This window comes from Botrytis sinoallii, assembly GCF_014898435.1.
Source record: "Botrytis sinoallii strain Bc 23 chromosome Unknown BSIN_014, whole genome shotgun sequence".
NCBI classification, from domain to species: domain Eukaryota; kingdom Fungi; phylum Ascomycota; class Leotiomycetes; order Helotiales; family Sclerotiniaceae; genus Botrytis; species Botrytis sinoallii.
Window position 1 is genome coordinate 1,304,417 of NW_024066041.1, and position 20,099 is coordinate 1,324,515.

The 20,099-nt window shown below is 35.0% G+C and overlaps 2 protein-coding genes across 2 annotated transcripts; both read right to left on the minus strand.

The window, feature by feature from the left end:
- Positions 1-808: 808 nt before the first annotated feature.
- EAF02_007995 (uncharacterized protein) lies at positions 809-2,576 on the minus strand (the record flags this gene model as incomplete). Its single annotated transcript, XM_038904043.1, has 9 exons — positions 809-878; positions 926-1,149; positions 1,199-1,502; positions 1,553-1,597; positions 1,664-1,855; positions 1,915-1,963; positions 2,229-2,267; positions 2,342-2,358; positions 2,500-2,576. 9 exons carry the CDS (start codon positions 2,574-2,576, stop codon positions 809-811), a joined length of 1,017 nt encoding a protein of 338 aa, XP_038756324.1.
- A 1,334-nt stretch (positions 2,577-3,910) lies between these two features.
- Positions 3,911-6,555, minus strand: EAF02_007996 (uncharacterized protein; the record flags this gene model as incomplete). Its single annotated transcript, XM_038904044.1, has 8 exons — positions 3,911-4,211; positions 4,463-4,846; positions 4,895-5,307; positions 5,403-5,581; positions 5,634-5,657; positions 5,703-5,909; positions 5,962-6,243; positions 6,333-6,555. The coding sequence occupies 8 exons, from the start codon at positions 6,553-6,555 to the stop codon at positions 3,911-3,913; spliced, it is 2,013 nt and encodes a 670-aa protein (XP_038756325.1).
- Between the last annotated feature and the right edge of the window lie 13,544 nt (positions 6,556-20,099).

Here is a 20,099-nt window from a genome sequence, read left to right on the forward strand (position 1 = left end):
GACGGTTATTGTGTTGGGGCGGCGCTTTGGATGTCTAGGTATGGCATGGCTTTTGGTGGGATGGAACTGGGTGGGTGGCGAATTATTTTTGTAGTGTCGATGGCTCCAGATAGGAGGGCTTCTATGGACTGCATGGAATGGGATGGCATGATAGAATAGTTCAGTTTGGCTAGATTTGATTCCCGCTTTTGTTCATGGAAATCTATTGTCATATTGTATACGACGATGCTATTAATTGAATGATTGATGCATAAATATGGAAGCTTTCGCAGTTTTATGGTTGTGTATTGGAGATGTTCATCAAGTAAATAATCCGCGGTGGAGGGAAATTATCACGTGTGAAATATTCGCCCCTAATGCCTTGAATACATGTGTATCCAAAGGAAAGTTATCAACTAGGACTTAAGATGATTTGATGACATAATGAATATTTCACTGTACAATCAAGTTTTAATGCAGATTTCTGGAGAAACACATCAATTGAGAAAAGGCCATAAAAATACAAACCGAGGACTCTCAAGGGGGCTCATGCGGTAATCTTGAAATGTACGGAAATACTAGGCTCCTATACTTTGAATACTGACGGGCTGTCTAAAGGCTTATGCCTGCTATGAGCTACTGTCGGAGGCAATATTTCAACAAATACAGTACTTCATGTTCTGAGAAGGAGAGTTCATTTAAATATAAATTGCCACCAATCTCATCAAACAGCCACGAAACCACCCTCAGACACCTTAGCAGCGCTCGATACTTCCGCACCAGTTCCGCATAGAACAATTTGCTTCCCACCATGATACCTGTCATTCCTTCATACTACAGGGGGGACGATTTCCGTCATGCCACCGCTGGGCGTCCATACACCAGTAGTAGACTCAAGACTATAATCATCAGTAAGAAAATCTCAACACGTCTCATGGTAACCTACAAAGCCTGTTGGTAAACACCCTTTGATTTCCTAGTAGTCACCGAAAGCACGCCAGGTGATTTGATTTCTGCCTTCGGAGATGAAATAGAAGGAGCGCCGACGCATGTCCGTGTAAAAGTTCCAAGCTCATTCCCGGTCAGAGTTGCAGTACTTCGATAAACATAACCATCAAGACCGATTCCAAAGACATCAATTCGGCCAGGAGATACCGAGATGGAGGTGGGCTTCATTCAGTATGAGCTTGAATCTCTCGCTGCACTCAAGGAGACTCACATCGTTTACATAAGAGCCGCCATGATTCTGCCCAGTTCCCCAGCCAACGCCAGCAGCTCGGTGGGTCAATTGCCTCAAAGTGCGATCTGCTGCAAACACGAAGATATCGATACATGATGCTTTGGAACACACAATGGTGGGTTTACTCAAGCAATAGCCAGCTCCAGCCCGCGATTCCCAACTGTTAGCCCAGGCACCTACTATAGTCCATGTGTGCAAAAGCTCTCCTGTAGTGAGTTCAACGCCGACTACCGATATGGATTGGTCGTAGCTTCGATCCAGGGCTGCTAGAGAGTCACTTCTTCTTTGTAATGTTAATGATTTGAAAGCCGCAAAGTCTAGAGAGTTACTCACATCTTCTTAATCCCGTCACCGATGGCTGTCCAGGTGAAATCAGTACTGAAGTAAAGTTTTAGTTTCAAATTTAAATTCTCTACATTTGGTGGATGAAAATCGAGAACATACTCGGAGGTACTTATCCCTCCGTACGGGATATGGTCTAATAATGAGACAAAAAGGACAGCGAATGTATTGGCAGTAGCAGTACCATAATGTGTGACAGTAGGGGAAGAAGCAGTCTTTTTACTGGTGGAGAGCCAGCTTGACCATCCTGTTGATTGACTGTACCATTTGTGGTTCAGAGTAAAATCGGTACCGCTATCAAAGTCAAGATTAATTACTGTCTTATAGCATTCCTGCAGGGTAAGGAGACTTACACGGCAAATGCATGGACCTTGCCGTTTGGCAGAGAGATAATCACAGGATCTAGGTTTGTTAAACCTTACCAGCTACTAGTACGTAGTGTTGACTGGATTACGTTCTTACCATAAATAAAGTCCCACCACTAGTGCAAAAGAATCAGCAAGGAAATCTAGATGTGGTAAGAGACAGAGGGGAATATGCTCCAAACAGATTTCAAAATTTCGACCCATGGAATTGAAATGAAGCTTCTACTACCACCTTCCAAGGCCACAGCATTGAGATGAATGTTTCAAACGGGCATCACTAAATAAATCAACTCACGAAACACCATTAAGGTCAACATCAGACCACTTTTTCGCCTCCCAATCTAGGTTGATTAGCCACGTTAAATCGATTTATGATACAAACCAAAATCTCAGAATAATTTTGCAGGCCACATACTTTGCACCCAAAGAGCTCTGAGAGAGTTCGTTAGCCAGAGGTTTTGACATTAATATGAATGGGGATCCATCGAGATTGAAGGAGGAAAGTGAAAATGAGAGATCAGAAACAAGGAAAGAGATGGAGAGAGGCAATTCTTAATATGAAGAAGAACTCACGAATCGGTGGCGACAGACTCCACCGTATTATTCGTTGTTGCAATAGTGACTCCTTGGATAGATGAAGTAGTAGACATCTTTATCTTGTATATATATTTGGATATCTTTCAGCTTAGAAAAGTTGGAATGTGTCGATACTTTATGTCCTTCCAAGCGTCTGTTAATTGGGGTATGATAAATTAGAGTTTGAAAGGTTGAAAAGCTAAACAAGAGACCACAGAACAAGCAAGAAGTTAAACGGGATTTAACTTATATAAATTTTCTTTTCGAGGGATATTGAGTTTATCCCAACTAAAAAACATGATAAGATATAATTCGTGGAAGAAAACAAGTAATGGTGTGATGATTGACACATCATGCAACTAGTGATCGCAACCACAGATGGCAGATAATGAATCAGCTTCCTCTTTGTACTTGGTCTCATGCAATGTAGCAGATGCGTAATGCTAATGCAAGTAGCTCTTTCAGTCAAGGGATACGGGCCTTGTTCTTGTTGCCGAGTGCAACTGCAATGGTTGCATGATTGACCTGAGAATGAGTCATTTATAGCGGAGTGTAGACGCCCGCTGGAACAAAATTGGCAAAACGATGCACATCATGCCTATCTTTCTGCATGACGACAAATGCAGAGCGCAGCGGGAGAAAAGATACGAGAGCCACATATAGTCATGGGATGTTTACAAATATGCGTCTTGGTACCTATTTTAGCCGACAATTGATGCTTGTACTTAGACTACTTCCCCGCGTTACACCGATCTAGATTCCGGAACTAAGTCTTTTTGCCTTCAAATGACATCTGAGTTGCAAGGGATGTGACAGCATGGGAGTTACTACAGGACGGAAGTGAAAGCACGAAGTAATTAGTGCATGAGCACTCGTTTATGATTATGTTTCGCTTTGTGATCGCTAGGCATTTTGAGATCCTTCAGAAAGTATTGTAAAGGTTGGATTTTACTACCTCAAAAGAGACAATTTAGATTAACATGTTGCAAGAGGTCTGTGAATCATTTTTCGTATCACCAAGTCTCAAAAACCGAGAATTTAATGTATCTTATGACAAAAGTATGAAGTGGCTATTGGAAACTATGACCAAACAATATCAAAATGAAACAAAAAATTCAACGAAAGCACAGAAATAAAGCCACAAATTGAGTAAGATTCAACCCATGAAGAGATTCCCTGAATTGACCCAGGAGTGATCAAGCGTGTGAGACTCCTCGTTTCTCATCAGCCTCTGCTTGAGTAACAGTATAGGGAGTTGGATTTCGGCTGTTCGCTTTCAATTCCAACACCAAAAACGTAGTCGCACGTCCTTGCAGTGGTTTGATTGCCCTAATACCTGTCCAAACTTCATCTAGTTGCACGACATAAAGGCCGGCATTCGATTTTGTATGAACTGGTCCCTTCAGCTTCAAGTGAAAGAGCCATTTGAAGGCACTATAAACTTGGATGGCAAGCCCGTGCCATCGTGTGCAGTATCGAGGACAGTAGGAAAAATGTTTAATTGGAGCCCAGCATCGACAATGCTTGCCTTCAAGTCGAGAGTTTGGGCCATCTTTTCAGTCGCAATTGACCAAGGCTTGACAGACTGACCGCTGGAGTCCTTCACGTTCCAATGTTCCAGTCCCGTGTTAAACAAGCTTTTGCCGTCTAATACTTTCATTTTGAGGCAGACGAGGTCAATAGACTTAAAAGCTATTCCATCATTAGAGCTGTTCGAAGCAGTCAATGTTAGATCGATGGTTTTGCGCGGCGGAGTCATATGCATTAACAAGAGATGTCCAATTTAGACGCGGGTGCAGGGTTGTCACGGAGGTGTCGGTGGTATAAGTTTCTATGACAATATTGTCTCCAGCGCCCTTTGTTTCCAAGGAAGGCCAATCAACTCGACTTTCTTTTGGGCTGCGTAATTCATGACATGTAAGTGACAAATTTACTTATCAAGGGGACTTGTTGAACTTACGAGAAGTTGATAGTTGCAAATGCACTCAGATCTTCGTTGAGCATGGTTGGTCCGAATGTGAATTCGCCGTTCCCTCCATACGTGAGCTTATTGATTCCCTGAAAAATATTCAAATCGCTAGCCAGTTTGGATAAAGCTCTGCCAATGTTGACCTTCATTGCTGACCGTATCAGAACCCATTTTGGATCTGATGTGGTTCCAGTGAGATTCGTAGAGAAGTCATTGGGTATGATTATATCAAGTCCAGTGTATGGGTCTTTCTCTATCTTGCATCCCTCCAAAATAGCTTTAGGGTTGTTTAAGACTGCGAGATTACCCACCATATCCTGAGAGCCGCTGACACCAATAGTGAACGTCCAGGAAGCGATATCGCTAATAATAAGGCTTTTTTTGGTCAGTCTCTATTCGAAACAAAATTGGTGTCATACCTACCTCGAGTATTCGCTCCGACAGGTATAGCCATATTCGCCACTTACCCTCAAAGCGGTCATTTGTGGCCCGGCTTCTATTGTTATCTTCGCCGTAGATGTTGTTCTAGTCTTTCTTCCTGCAATACCCGCTAACATACGGGTACTCGCCCCCGTATTATCTTTTACTTCTTCCCAACGATACGGTTTACCAGCCGTCAAATCTGCCGAGTTACCAACCACACGAAGTCGTCGGCCAGAAGTTAGATAATTTCCACCAATTCTTGCTTCAGGTCCGAATGGTATTGTCTGCATTGCAAGACAAAGATCTTGTAGTGGCGATAACAACTGGAATGCTCCGAAAACAAGGCGGCGGTCGAGTATAAAAGTTCCCAGATACTCACTACTTGTACCTTTACTAGGCCCTGCTAAGTTTCCCTGCACCATAGAGTCAGCTGCATGATCTATTGCACAAAACAGAGAAATTTTGTCTCCAGAATCGGCCGGCCAAAGTCCTCAGGTCATCATCTTACAGTAAATGGTAGGAATTTGGTTATGGGAAGGTCGACTCTGCTTCCCACCACTTCACAAAAGCAGAGACAATTATAAGGGCTTCCATTTACACCCTTCATAACTTGCCTACTGCTTGACAATTGTATCTGTCTCTCTTCATCTATGTAAGGGTAGTTCTGCATTCGCAGCGTCCTGGCAGCTTGATTCAAAGTCAAAACGACAATATCATGAGGCGCTCAGAAGAGACTTACCGAAGGTCACCTTCCCACTACTAACTTCAAAGAGTTAGCGACAGCAACAGTCATTGCCATTGGACTAACCTTTTGCTTTCGGCACCTTCAACAACATTCCTTGTGTAAAACAAGAGGCAAGTTTGTTCTCCAGGGTCCATTCTCTCAAGCATTGCTGGACCTCGTTGTAAAGAGCGTTATTTGCGGGGTCTTTAGCCCACTGCTCGAGAGAGACTTTCTGCCTACTCGGTTGCATCATGTATGAGCGCTCCCATATGATGCTGCCCCATGGGAGATCTATATCAAAATAAATCAACTTTAGCTTCCGCCTATTTTTAGAAGCCCTCACCAGCAATAGCAGCAAATAAGCGATGGATTGAGTATTCTCCAGGACATAGCTTTGTTGGCTTGTCGGATCTAAAGACCACACTCTCTTCCGTGTCTTCCACATCCGCCGCCGCAGTAAGATCTCCGATTGTTGCATTTAGACAATCTGCGAAAGAAAGTGGCGTGAAAGCAATCACCCAGCCATCAATAGTCTGATAGGTATTTTGGCCAAGAAAAATTCTCCCCTGATCAAAGCGAAGTTGGAGCATAAACTTGGAGTTATCGCCAGATTCTACATCAAGCTCTGCAATGTCATAAATTTAGTACTCGAAAAACTGGCTGCAGTAAAAAGCTGATTCTTTGACTAGGAATGACTTTTGAGTTATGTTTTACCTATTTGAGGGGGCAGCATTGTAGCCACCAACTGTCCATCAAAAACATCTTCATTGCTCCAGTGAATTGATCGTGCTGCAAGCGGCTGCTTTTCGAAAAGCTTTACAAAGCCTCTGTTGATGGCAGCTTGAGAAATGGCACAAACTTGATCGTAATGCTGCAACCCGTCGCCATTGCCACTGGTGTCGAGTTTGAAAGGGCCGGAAGAAAGACTCAAAGACATTGTAAGATCTGTAAAGCGAAATGATTCAAAATGCAAAAGAACACTTGACTAGCTAAAAAATTGAAGGTTTTGGCATATTATTGTGTAAGAGATTTCATGACTTTTGAGCATGGAGAGATTTGTGAAATTTTCAGATTATTTCACCAGTAAGCTTGGTGAAGCAATAGCATGAAAGCAAACATAGAAAACACGTGAAAAGCTACTTGCCGACAATCGAGTCGAACAAGCATTACTGGCTTGATTTTGTCGTAAGGGATGCAAACTAGTAACCGATATCCCTACATCGTGCACGTCCCTGTATCGTGCATGTTTTTAAACTCACCCTACAACAACTTCAATATTTAATAATAAATACATTCAATAAGATATAAAGCTATAAGTTGTCTAAGAGTATAATAAGATATAATAGATTAGAAAAGAAGATTTAAAACTTCCTTATTTAAACCTTGTAGGAATCTTGATCTGTCGGTCTCGTTTCGACTGTATAACCCCTTTCCCTTCTTTTATTATTAATTCATTCACTATTATTATATTAGAGGGCTCTATAGCTTTCTTAGATATTAGATCTATAATATATGAACCTTTTTGAAGCTTTAAATCTTTTTTAATAGAAGATCCTATTGATTTATAAGTTCTTTTAATTTTCTTTTTAGTATCTCTTGTAAGTTGATGATCCACCTTCCTTTATGCTATTCTCTTTTTAGCTTCAATCATCTCCTTTTCCTTTTTAGCTTTCTTATTAGCCTTTTCCTGTATCTTAGCTTCCTTTTCCTACTCTATAGCAAGCGTTTTCTCTGATTGGAAGATCTTAGCTCTTTCAATCTGAGAGGGGGAGTATAAAAAAGCATTACTAGTCTTTTCCTCTACGAGGTTTAAATGTTTGGAACGAGTTCTTTTCTTCTTTTCCATCTTTAGAGCCTCTTTTAGACCTTTTGCTTTATATGATTGAATATCAGCTTTAGCTGTATTAGTAAAGGCAGCCTTAAAAAGCTTCGAAGTAATTTCGAGGTTCTGATTTTGTCGAAATTCTAATTTAAGTTGATATAGAGCTTTTGACATATATAGTGTTTTAAATTTATTCTCTATAAACTATATCGATATAAATAGTATAATAGCTTTTTCTGGCTTTATGCTAGGTATAGTAACCTTCTTGTTAAGTGAATAAATGCTTGCTTTTTCGAAGGATTGTAGTATATTATGGGAAGTTGCAGATTGAGCCCAAGTCATTTTAAAGATGGTCCAAAAGTTGCGTTTTGATATGCTAATTAAACTTCTGCTTTTATGTATCCAATTATTAAGTTTTATACTATAATTTGTCAAAAGAGGGAGGAAGTAGCCTATATCGAGTGGTTGTAATCGATATATAAAGTGGGAAGACAGAATCAACAATATAATTTTCAATTTATTGTATTTTGATATAAATTTTATATTGATATAACTAAAATAATTATCTACAATCAATAACTAATATCCTTTGTCTGCTTTTAGATATATATAGTGTTGAAAGACTTTTGTAAGCCAATTAAGCCCAAAAGTATTAGATAACCACCCATTATTTGAGATTCCGAAATAAACTTGATCTTTTATACCCACCTTATCAATCTATATATTTTATAGATTGCCTGATTTCACTTTATAGATTAAAATAGATGATAGAGCTGTATTGTTGGCAGCTATATATGCTAAAAGGATAATAAACTTTTTCGATTTGTTTTGTTTAGCTTTCGTAATTCTACCTCTTTTATATATATTAATATTCATTATCCTTTTTATAACTCTCCCAAGATTAATCAGAAATCCCTTCTTATTCCAATTATATATATTTTTCAATGCAATATCGTATTTTATAATCGCTTTTGTTAACTAAATAAATAAAAAAAAGAAATTAGCAAAAGCTTTTTTAAATAATATAAATCAACAACAATATAAAATAGCACCAACAAGATTATAAAAGTATTCAAACATATCCACATTATCAGCCTTGATATACAAATTATCAATGCAACAGAAATATCAACTTTGAATACAACTTTTATATTACTTAACGAAATTGGCCATCTAGTTCTTCTTTACAGAGCATCCTCTTATCTCTTCTGCTAAATTTCTAACTATAGCACTTGTAGGAGATATAGATCTTTATATTAACTTGTTAATCTGATCTAATAAAGCCTTTTTCTGTTTTAATAAAAAACATTGATATATATTGGTATAGTTTATCTTATGGGAAGTGGTTTTGCCTCTATACCATTTTGAGAGTGTAATACAATCGACTCTATATAAATAAGCTATCTGAATATATTTAGAACATTCTTGGCCTTTAATATGATCTAGCACAAGCTCTATATAGCTTTCTGAAGACATATTATCGCGATATTTAAATAGTGATATTTGTTAGAAAAGGTGCTTATACCGCATATCACGCTATGCTGTATCGGGATTAGCCTGTATGTGACTCTGTCGAGTTTATATATATATATCGTATCTCTATATAGAACTTAATAATATTAAGGCTTTTCCACCAACTCATATATGATTTTCTAATAGGTTATAAGCCCAGGTTTATGTAGCACTAGGATTAGTTTTCCGAAATTACTTGATTAATACTACAATAGATAGTGGCGACTTCATTAAATTTAGAGGCTGTTGTTTTTATAAACATAATCAAATCTAAAAGATATCCAGGTGGTATCTGGCTCAATACGATTAAGCGATTGGGGGAGCATAGCTTTGTTCGGTGAATGAATCTGGCTTCGGTACTGTTGTAAGATTCCGGTATTCTGTATAGTATTATAAAGTACACAATACTATCACAGTGAAGATTGTAATAAATATTTAGATATACAGTATTATAGCGATCTAATCTATAAAGTTGAAGATAGTGGAGACTGTACGAAATATTTAGATACGCAGTATTACAATAATTTAATTTATAGGGTTGAAGATAGTGGAGACTGTACAAAATATTCAGGTACGCAGCATCACAGTAATCCAATTTATAGGGTTAAAGAGGGCAATGAAGTTTTGATAGACAACTGCTATCTATTCTTATCTTCTTTCAACAATTTGAGAATCCTAGTTATAATACAATTCCCTCGATTTCCTATCTTTCGATTCTTTTTTTCATCTCGATCCTTGTAAGCTTTATATTGATGGTAACGATATGGTATAAGCAATCGATAGTGCTTTACAAATCAATTAAACTTTATATAGTTAAGGATTACCTATAGAAAATCTTAAAATTGAGAATATTTTGAATATAGTTTATAAAAGAACTACAAAAACCTATCTGATTTAATAAAGATTTTCTTTGTCTCAGAAATTTTCTTATTATCCCTTTTTATTTTTAACAGTTTTTCGATTATTTATATCTATAATCTAATAAGTATAATAATCATTGGATTATTGTTTTATTTAATACTAGTTTTTATAATATTAATTTGTTTCACTCACCAATTCCACTATTTTACGATATTTCAGCTTTCAATCTCATCTCCTTTCAACTTTGATCTTTTTTCACTTATTTATAGTTTGTGTAATATATTCTATTCTAATAGATTAGTGTATATTATTAAACACAGATCGATTATCTTTTTTTTCGATTATTGTCTTTATACAATTTCGACTTTGATCTTCTATGTTGATAATGGCTATACTAGTGATCAAGGGGAAGGAAGAGTATATAGGGAGCCGGAGAATCTGTAGGGATCTGAAGGTATTGAGTATAGAGAGCCGAAGGTCCCAAAGGGAACCGGAGGCGATCCGAAACTATATGTAGAGGAGGAGTGGATGATTATAATAATGGAAAAACGTATATTACTATACTTGAGGAAATACTCTAATATTTCATTATATAGGAAATAATGGAACTATTTTCTACACTCCTTATAATAAAGGAAAATAAGAATCAAGAGATTCTATATGATTAGAATAATTATATAGAATACTGTATCCCAGCTTCTCTAAGAAGTAGAGTAGGACGATATACTCTGTGAAGGACTGTCATAAAAGGATTCAATTCTACCTTAAAATCTAAAACTAAAAAAGAAAAAAAAGAATAAAAAGAGAACTGTAAGGGCTCCGGACTATATATACCAATGAGTCACATGCTAAGCTAAGATCCTAGAAGCTAAATGACTAAGAAAGGAACCTGAAAGGAACTAAATCGTCACATTACCCCCCTATCTAAAAAAAGCTTGTCTTCAAGCACTTATTCATCTCTTTATCTCCAATAACATTATTATACTCATTATTATTATCTTTATAGTGTTTCAGTCATTAAGGTAGTACCTTAAACAGGCCAGGAAGGTCTTGATTGGCTAGATAATACTCTTTGAATTTGTAAGGAAAGTATTTGAAGTTATCAGTAGTGTATCAGGTAAGGTCAATATTGTAATTATGCCATTATACTCGATAATAAATACTATTACAAGTACTCTTCAAAACTATGATTTATTCGATTTCTTATTCTTTTTTACCAGTAATATTGATTAAAGGGTTAGGATTGTTCATTTGATTAGGAAGAGGGTCATTTATAGTTTTTCGTAGCTTTTCAGTTGGGAATGTATCGAAAATTTTTATTGTATCTGGTAGCGTTAACTTGAAGGAATACCCTACCTTTTCGATAATAAGGAACTTGCTGTTTATTGGAAAATCTAGTTTTTTTTGAAGAGTGCTTGGTTCGGTAGTATTGTATATCAAGTTATACAAAATCGCCTACTTTGAAATCGACAGATTGTTGATATACGTTAGTCTTGAGCTAGACTCTTTCTTGAATATCTGTAAAATGTTTTATAACAAGTTTCCATACATTGTAATATCATTAAGCTATAATATAGGCTTTATTTATACTAAGCTTATCCTTGATTTCAATATTATAAAACTTTTAATTCTAAAAGGTTTATAAGGAATAGCTATATACAACTTCAAATAAAGAAATACTATCAAAAGAATTGTAAGGTAAGATAAGCTATACATAATCTATCATTAATAAAAGCTCTAACCAATTATTTTGATAATAGGAAACAAAGAGTCGGAGTCTCTTTTGAAGATATTAATTATAGAGTTCAGTTTGTTCATTAATTTGAGGGTAATTTGTAGTTGAATAGTTAGTATTAGTATCTAGAATCTTTTGAAATTCTTTTCAAAAACTTGATATGAATTGGGATCCACAATCGGATATTATGGAAAAAGAAGAATCGAAATAGCAATAAATATAATAAATATATAATTTAGCTATTGTAATTGAATCGATTGTTTTTTTGCAAGGAATAAAGATAGTTTGTTTACTAAATTGATTAATAATAACAAATACATTGTTATATCTATATTTGTTTTTGTTAAAATTATAATAGTTTATAGTAATATGTTCCCAGGATCGGTTTGATATTAGCAATAGGTATAGCAAACCAGGGATTTTGTTTTAGAGGATATTTATTCTACAACAAGTATTACAATTTCGATAATATTGAACTACTGTTTGAAAGATTCCTCGCTAATAATAACAATCAATTAATAATTTCAGGGTTTTTCGAATGCCTGGATGTGTGGTAGAGATATTATTGTGGGCTTTTCGGATTAAGAGGGTATGAAGATTATCTGTATCAGGAATTACTAGTTTGTTTTTATATAATAGTAGTCCATCTTCGAGGCTAAAATGATTATTGTTTTTCTACACTTATTTCCGTAAGGCTTTCAAAGAAGGAGTATAGCGATTAGCGAGTAGAATACGATCGATAATCTGTAGAGCTGGGGAAATCGGAGCTAGGTCTAGGGTTCGAATAAAAACTTCTTCGGCAGGATCTGGTCGAAGTTTGCGAGTTAGGATAAGAGGATCGATTTGATCGTCTTTCAGAAATTACTAGCAACGTTACAACTTTTTCTTTTGATTTTGGTTATCGAGTTTGTCGGTACAACGGGTAAGAGCGTTAGCTAATAGATTGTTTTTTCCTGAACAATAGCATATTACAAAATTGTAATCTGTCAGGAATTTGGCCCATTATGCTTGCCAGGAGTTTAAGGCTTTCATAATCATAAAATAGACTAATGCTTTGTGGTCGATATAGATACAAATCTGATATAGTGTATTAGTGAGTTCAGTATATCAATATTCAAAGGACTTCATAATAAAGAATATCTCTTTATTATAGACTTTGTAATTAAGTTTAATAGAAGCTATAGTTTTCGAATAGAATCCTACGGGTAGCTAGTCTTCGTTATATTTTTGTGAGAAAATATTTGCTACTATTCTATCTGAAGCATCTGTTTCCAGTATACATTCAAGGTCTTGTCAATAATATTATAGAATAAGAGAGGAGGTAAGAGAGTCCTTAAGAGTATCAAAAGTGTGTATACAATCGTTATCGAATCAAAAGGGAATATTATTTTTGGTCAGATTGATTAAAGGTTTGGTTAATATATCAAAGTTGTATATGAATTGGTAATAGAAATTATAAAATCCTAAAAGAAACTGGATTTCTTTAATTATAATCGGATACATCTAATTATATATAACAACAACTTTCTTAGGATTTATTTCAATTCCTTTTATAAAGATTATAAAACTAAGATATTTAATATAAGTGATACTAAATTCACTTTTCTTTAGATTAATTTGAAGATTAGTATCTCTTAAACATTATAAGATCTTTTTCATATAAATCTGATATTCCAAAGGATCTGAAAAGTAAATCAAGATATCGTTCAAATAGATTATACAGAAGTTATCAAGGTAATCAAAAAGAATGTCATTTATATAATGTTAATAGGTAACAGGATTATTGGTTAAGCCAAAAGGAAGAATACAGTACTTATAGACTCTATAGTGCATACAGAAAGTTGTATATTCTTCAGATTGAGAGTCCATTCTAATTCAATAGAATGCCTGATGGATATCGAGTTTGATGAAAATCTTAGTATTAGTAAAACGGCCAAGGATTTCGTTAATCAAAAAGAAAGGGTATCGATCCTTTTAGGTAAATGAATTCAATACACAAAAATCGATATAGAGTCAAAGACTTTTATTTGTTTTTTTCACAAAGAGGATAGAAACTGTAAATAGAGTTTAACTAGATTCAATAAAGTCTTTATAAAGGTTATCAGTAATATACTTCTTAACTATTTCAAACTCTTCAAGAGATATCTTATAAAAAAGGCTATATTTGAGAGTTTTTTTATTATTACCTTCAAGGATAATCTTATGATCGTATAATTGATATGGTGGTAGTATATCCAATTCGGCTTTCGAGAATATATCAGCATAATCTTCATATTCTAATGAAATAAAAGATTCTACATTCAGTACAGATAATGAAACTAATAACGAGTGTACAGCTGTACAACATTGTAATAAATTAGAACAAAGGTTTTGCAATGCAGTATCAACTAATTTGATTGATCTTTCCTCTTCAGAGCATTGATCGATTAATTCACTAATTTCGTGGAAAGAATTAATGAATAATTCATCATTTTGTTGACATATACAGATCAAATAAAATACAGGGCCTGTAATGAGAGCAATTCGATTAAACGCTTTAAAGCTATCTGAGGAATGCAGGGTAGAAAAGCACCTTTTACGAAATGTAGATATAGATAAATTATCCTTTAAGATTTCATATAATAAATTCTTCAGAATTTCGTTCATTCACTTGATACTTCTGGTTATTGATTTCTTGAAAGTATTACTAGTAATAATCAGAATCGAGGATATCTCCTTTAAAGTTTTTTCGAAGTTTTCTTTTAAAGATTTCAAGACTTTAAAGTTTTCTTGAAAAGAAACTTCTAATACTTAAATATCAGAGAATATATTGGATTCTATTGAATTATCCGAAAGAATGATTTTATAATCAAAATTAACTTGTGAAATTAGATTCAAAGAATAATGTATTTATTTATTTATTTATTTATAGTGATTAACGTCTTGTAGAGGACCTCCCGAGGGGTATGAAAGACGTGGCTAGATCTAGAGTTACAAATACAGAAAGGCGCTGATGCGCACGCTAGTAAAACCTCACAGGGTAAACCCAGTTCCTTCTATATATCCTAAACAAGCCAGTGTAATGATCGCAAATAGGGCCGTTTTTGATTAGCCCCATATTCCTAGCGCTTCCTTCTGCTCATGGAGAGGAGCGCTCTGATTGTACAATTACTTCTGTCATAGAACCATGTTTTATGGACAGGAGCGGTGTGTACAGGTGTGTCGCTTCAAAGAAGCGGGTGTGTGTGTGATGGTGCTTCAGAGGAGCGGAGGATTCGGCTATTGGGCCGCTCGAGAGGAGCAGCCGGAACGATAGTTCCGCTGAGTAGCGGAATGGCGCATAGGCGTAGTGGTGGCGGCTGGAGGGGGGATCAGTTCCCCCTCAGCATTCGATCGATCGCTTTTGCGGCCCATAATAGAAAAGCTCTATTAGGGTTAGCGGTAGATTGTCGGAGCTCAGTGGAGCTGTGTCAGGAGGTCCACACTAAGGTGGCCTATGAGGCGGCATATAGGGTGGATCCATATGGATCAGATCGCTATAGCCATAAGTCGTAGAACAGTAGGAGAGTGACCCGATCACTCTACCACTGAACCAGCCAGGCTCCTTGCGGAGGACAATGGTCTTTTTGTCAAAGAATAATGTATATTATTAAGAATAAGAGATTTTCGTCTTTTCCAATATTGATCTAACTTTCGATTTCTTCACTCAGCATCTAATTACATCGCTAAATCTAGAGGTTTAGATTTGAAATCTTCCCAAGAGAGAATACAATTAAAAGCAAAAAAAAGAATTGAAGGATAAGAACAGGGCTAAAGCAATTTCTGCTTCTTGTAATCAAAAAAAGGGAATACTCAGCTAGCCATTATTGTTCTAGAATAATATTATTATTCTAAAAAATAATAATCAGAAAAAGAGTATATAATTAAATATATTTATTAATTATAAATATAAAACGAGTATAATAAATAATTTATTTATCTACAATATCATTATACCCTTTAATAAATATCGGAGCGGGTAGTTTAGCAATAAAGATAATAAATATCGAAAAGATTTGTTGTAGAAGGGCTTCATCAATAAATATATAGCTATTAGTTTTGAAATCAATAAGGACTTGAACTTGAAAAACAGTTCCTTATTTCAAAATTGTATAAGAAATAATTATATAAGGACCTCCCATTAGCTTTTGTAGATTAAGATATCTCATATTTCTTAGATACTCTAAAAAAAAACTTTTTCTAAAATTTGTTTTTTAAAGGTTTTGTATTTATTATTTCTTCTTCCTAAGCAAAATCCATTAACTATTAGGTATCGGAAGGATTACCAGTAAGTTCGCCAACAAGTTCATCAATACCGATAATCTCTTGAATTCGAGAATCGGATTGAACTGGAATCGAATTTCTCGCTGAACTATTAGATTTCCAAGATTAGGAATTATAATAAAGATTATTCAAGATAGAAATTATATTAAATCAATAATTCGATGATAAATAGAATAGAATAGTATTCACGAAATGTTATAAGATCTTTTGACTAATCTTAAATATAAAGTATAACTGTTATAAAGCAATCATACAATTACTAGTAGGATTCGATTGGATAGTCGATATGATTGCATATTCCCTAGTTTTAATAAATCAATAATTCATATCATAAATTTAAGAAAAGCTATATAATCATTAACACTTCGAAAACTAACAAACTCCGTAATACAAGTATATACTAATCTGGTATTAATTCAGTTTCGAAAATTATTGAGAAAAGTAAAACTATCTTGAATTCCGGTAGTATTAGCTAATTGTCGAAATTTTTAATAGAATTCCCAAAATAACTGATTTGCACCTTGTCTCAATATTTCATATTGATCTAATACTATTCGTTGTTCAACCAGATCAATAGTAACTTGTACAACAGCTTTAATTAATCCTTGTATATTATATTCGGGAAAGGGATTAAAGAGCAGGGATTACAAATAATCACAAGCTATGCCTTCGATATTAGCGATAATATAAATCCTGTATTGCCTTTTGCTAATAAAAGCATATACATATTATTCCAGATTATATTTAATTAGATATTTCCATAGTTTAGGCTTCAAGGCTTTGCCATTCGAAAGCTTTTCCGTAAAATAAAGGATTTTCTTTATTTTATAGGGAATAGAGAAAGTTGTGTCTTGCTTATCAAATGTAAGTTGTTGAGGAGAGATCGAATCAGAAACAAGATAAGTATTCTTTTTGTACAAAGGATATATAATAGCTTTTGTAGGATCTACAGATTCGATTGTATTAAGGACTAATTGATATAAGATTTCCTGAGAAACAGGAGATCGATTCTGAAAGTTATTTTTAGAAGGGTGAGAAATATGAATATTGTTAATTTCTAATCTCAATTTAGTAATAATAGCATTTTGCTAAATGATAAGATTAAGAAGATTATTGATTCAGGTAGGAAACTCTTCTTTATCTGGTTCTTTGCCTTTTTGTAGTATAATTGTTTTAGAAGTAAGGGAATCCGAATCTTCTTTGTTATTATTGAGAATAATAAACTGATTTGAGATTGAAATAAAAGAGCTAGTTTCCATTTAAAAAAAAGGAATATACAATAATCCTTTGCTTTGAAAAACTATAATCGTACTGGATTTTTCGAAATCGTAAGGAAAAGCTTGGATACACTTCTTTACAACTCTTTTTGATCTTCTTGAAAAATTGATATAAGAATTAGAGGATTATTATTAGTTAATCATTTTTTAGAAATGTTTCCTTATCTTCTGATATAAATTCTTCTAGTCTATATAATATCGATATTTGAATAGTTTAAAAAAAAGTAAGATATTATTTGATATACTATCACCAGCAAAGGCTTATATAAATAAGTTTTAGATAATAGTGATTGATTGATTGATTGATTGATTGATTTAATTAACGTCCTTTTCTCAGTCCAAGACTATTTAGGACGGCTAGGCTTTAAGAACCTAACAACTGCTAGTGGATATCTATAGTAGATATATTCAATTTGGGGGAGTAAAAACGAATGCTGGGGTGCTATGCCCGATCTCTATTCGGAGTGTAAATAGAGATTAAATAGTCTTCATCCTCTGAGACACTTCCTTCCTCACTCTTCCCCTACCCCTAATCCAATTAAAGCATTCCAATATCCAATTTCTCTTTTTAAAATCCTAAATCCAATTTGCTATCCCTCCCTTTCTATAAAAGGCAAGAGTTATCCCCTCTTGAATTGCCTCCAATATAATAAAGGGTCCTCTTGCTAATGAGATAGCAGAAGAAGGTACCACTCTTCTTTGTCTTTATTTTTTTTAAACTAGCCCCTTGTATATCTTCATAAGCTTGATATCCTCCAGCTCTTATTAGATGTGTATAATCGAAACTGTTGAAAATAGTGGGGCAGGGCCGAATCCTAAGCCCTATTGCCCACACACAAATCAATTCGGAAAATTCGAAAATTCGAAAATTAAAAGAAAAACATTGTATTGTATCGATGCCCAGAGTATAGTATTAATTTGAAAGCGATGGCATTCTCTGTATTGTGTTGTCGTAGTATTCGAGTGGCTGAAAGCCAAAGGGTATAAAAAAGGGTTGTAGTATGAGTAGAGCGACAGCAAGCTCTATATCGAAAAGACTCTTCTAAAAGAAAAGACCTACTGCATATCATATTTCTATATTTGAAATAATAATCGATAGTAGATATTGAATCTAACCAGGGCTTCCGTAACCTTCGTATCCACATCTAAAGCTGGTATTCAACTCTTCATAGGTATTGCTGTTGTAAAATCGTAATATAATCCTTCGCTATATCTCTGAATCTCTCTCCTTCCAATTCTTCCAATTCCATTTGCGACTCAATCTTAGCTCTGTAGACTCTCAAGAGAGAGCTGGAGGTTTGTAGGATGCACCGCGTACAGGTGTTGAGTCTTCGCATCCCAGTTTTAGATAATATAAAGAACTATCATAAAAGGATTTAATTCTACCTTAGAATCTAAAACTAAAAAAGAAAGAAAAGAATAAAAAGAGAATTGTAAGGACTCTGGACTATATATACCAATGAGTTATATGCTAGACTAAGGTCCTAGAAGCTAAGTGACTGAGAAAGGAACCTGAAAGGGACTGAATCGTCACATACTCTATAGGGAATGCTTCCAGTACTCCATTATATAGAAATAGATATTTTCTGTACCCTTGAGAAAGAGAATGTGAATTAAGGGATCCTATATAGTCAGGATGATTATGTAGGAGATCGTATCCCAACTCCTATAAGAAATAAAATGATAGAACATACTCTATAGGGGAGTGCTTCCAGCACTCCATTATATAAGAATAGATATCTCCTATACCCTTGAAAAGGAAAATAAGAATAAGGGATTCTATATAACCAGGGTGATTATATAGGAACCTGTATCCTAGCTTTTACAAGAGGGATAAAGCTATAAGAGTATAGACTCTATAGGCCAATAGGGATTGTATCAACAGTACAATACTTACACCCTTAGAGAAATGTCTATACTAAGTATTGAATAATCCTAGGGGAAACGATTTTCTTTAAAAATTGGTTAAAAATATTGATTTCTGGAAAAGGGATTATTAGTAATCAATACTTTTATTATCAAATCACTTGTTGATCCGAGAACACTTTCTAAATACTTATTAGCAGCCCTCAAAATTTACTAAATAAGAGTGATTAAACACTACACACATACCTATACGATATAGATTATACTGCTTAGCTTGATTGAGATCAACTATAGCCCCAACTTACAATATAACACCCCATAGCTTTCGATAGACTATATAGCTTCAGATATGCGATATCAGTATAAGGGAGTGTTAGAAAAGGTACTTATACCGCATATCACATTATACTGTATCGGGATTAGCCCGCATGTGACTCTATCGAGTCCATATATATATATTATATCTCTATATAGAACTTAATAATATTAAGGCTTTTCCACCAACTCATATATGATCTTCTAACAATATTGATGTTTTTGAAAGCTAAAAAAGCGTGTACAATACAGGGACGTGCACAATGTAGGGATATCGGTTAAACCTTGAGGGTACCGATATGCAATATTACCCGTCGACATCAAGATTAATTAATCTGGCACCGATCGGGTATGACTTGCACATCTCTCGTAATGGCTAAATGATATTGATGATCGAATTAAGTGGGAAGTTTTGGCTTACATGCATAAGTCTTACAAAACTGGGATACGGAAAAGGGACCCGAAAATAACCTTATTTTTATTAATCTTACTTGCGGTTGACTGCGGCTAACCGATATCCCTACATCGTGCACGTCCCTGTATCGTGCACGCTTTTTTAGCTTTCAAAAACATCAATATCACCATCTAAATATCGCGATAATATATCTTCAGAAAGCCGTATGGAGCTTGCGCTAGATCATATTAAAGACCAAGAACGTCCTAAATACACCCAGATAGCTCATTTATACGGAGTCGATCGTACTACGCTCTCAAAACGGCATAGAGGCAAAACCACCTCCTGCAAGATAGGCTATGCCAATACATACCAATGTTTTTCATTAGAGTAGGAG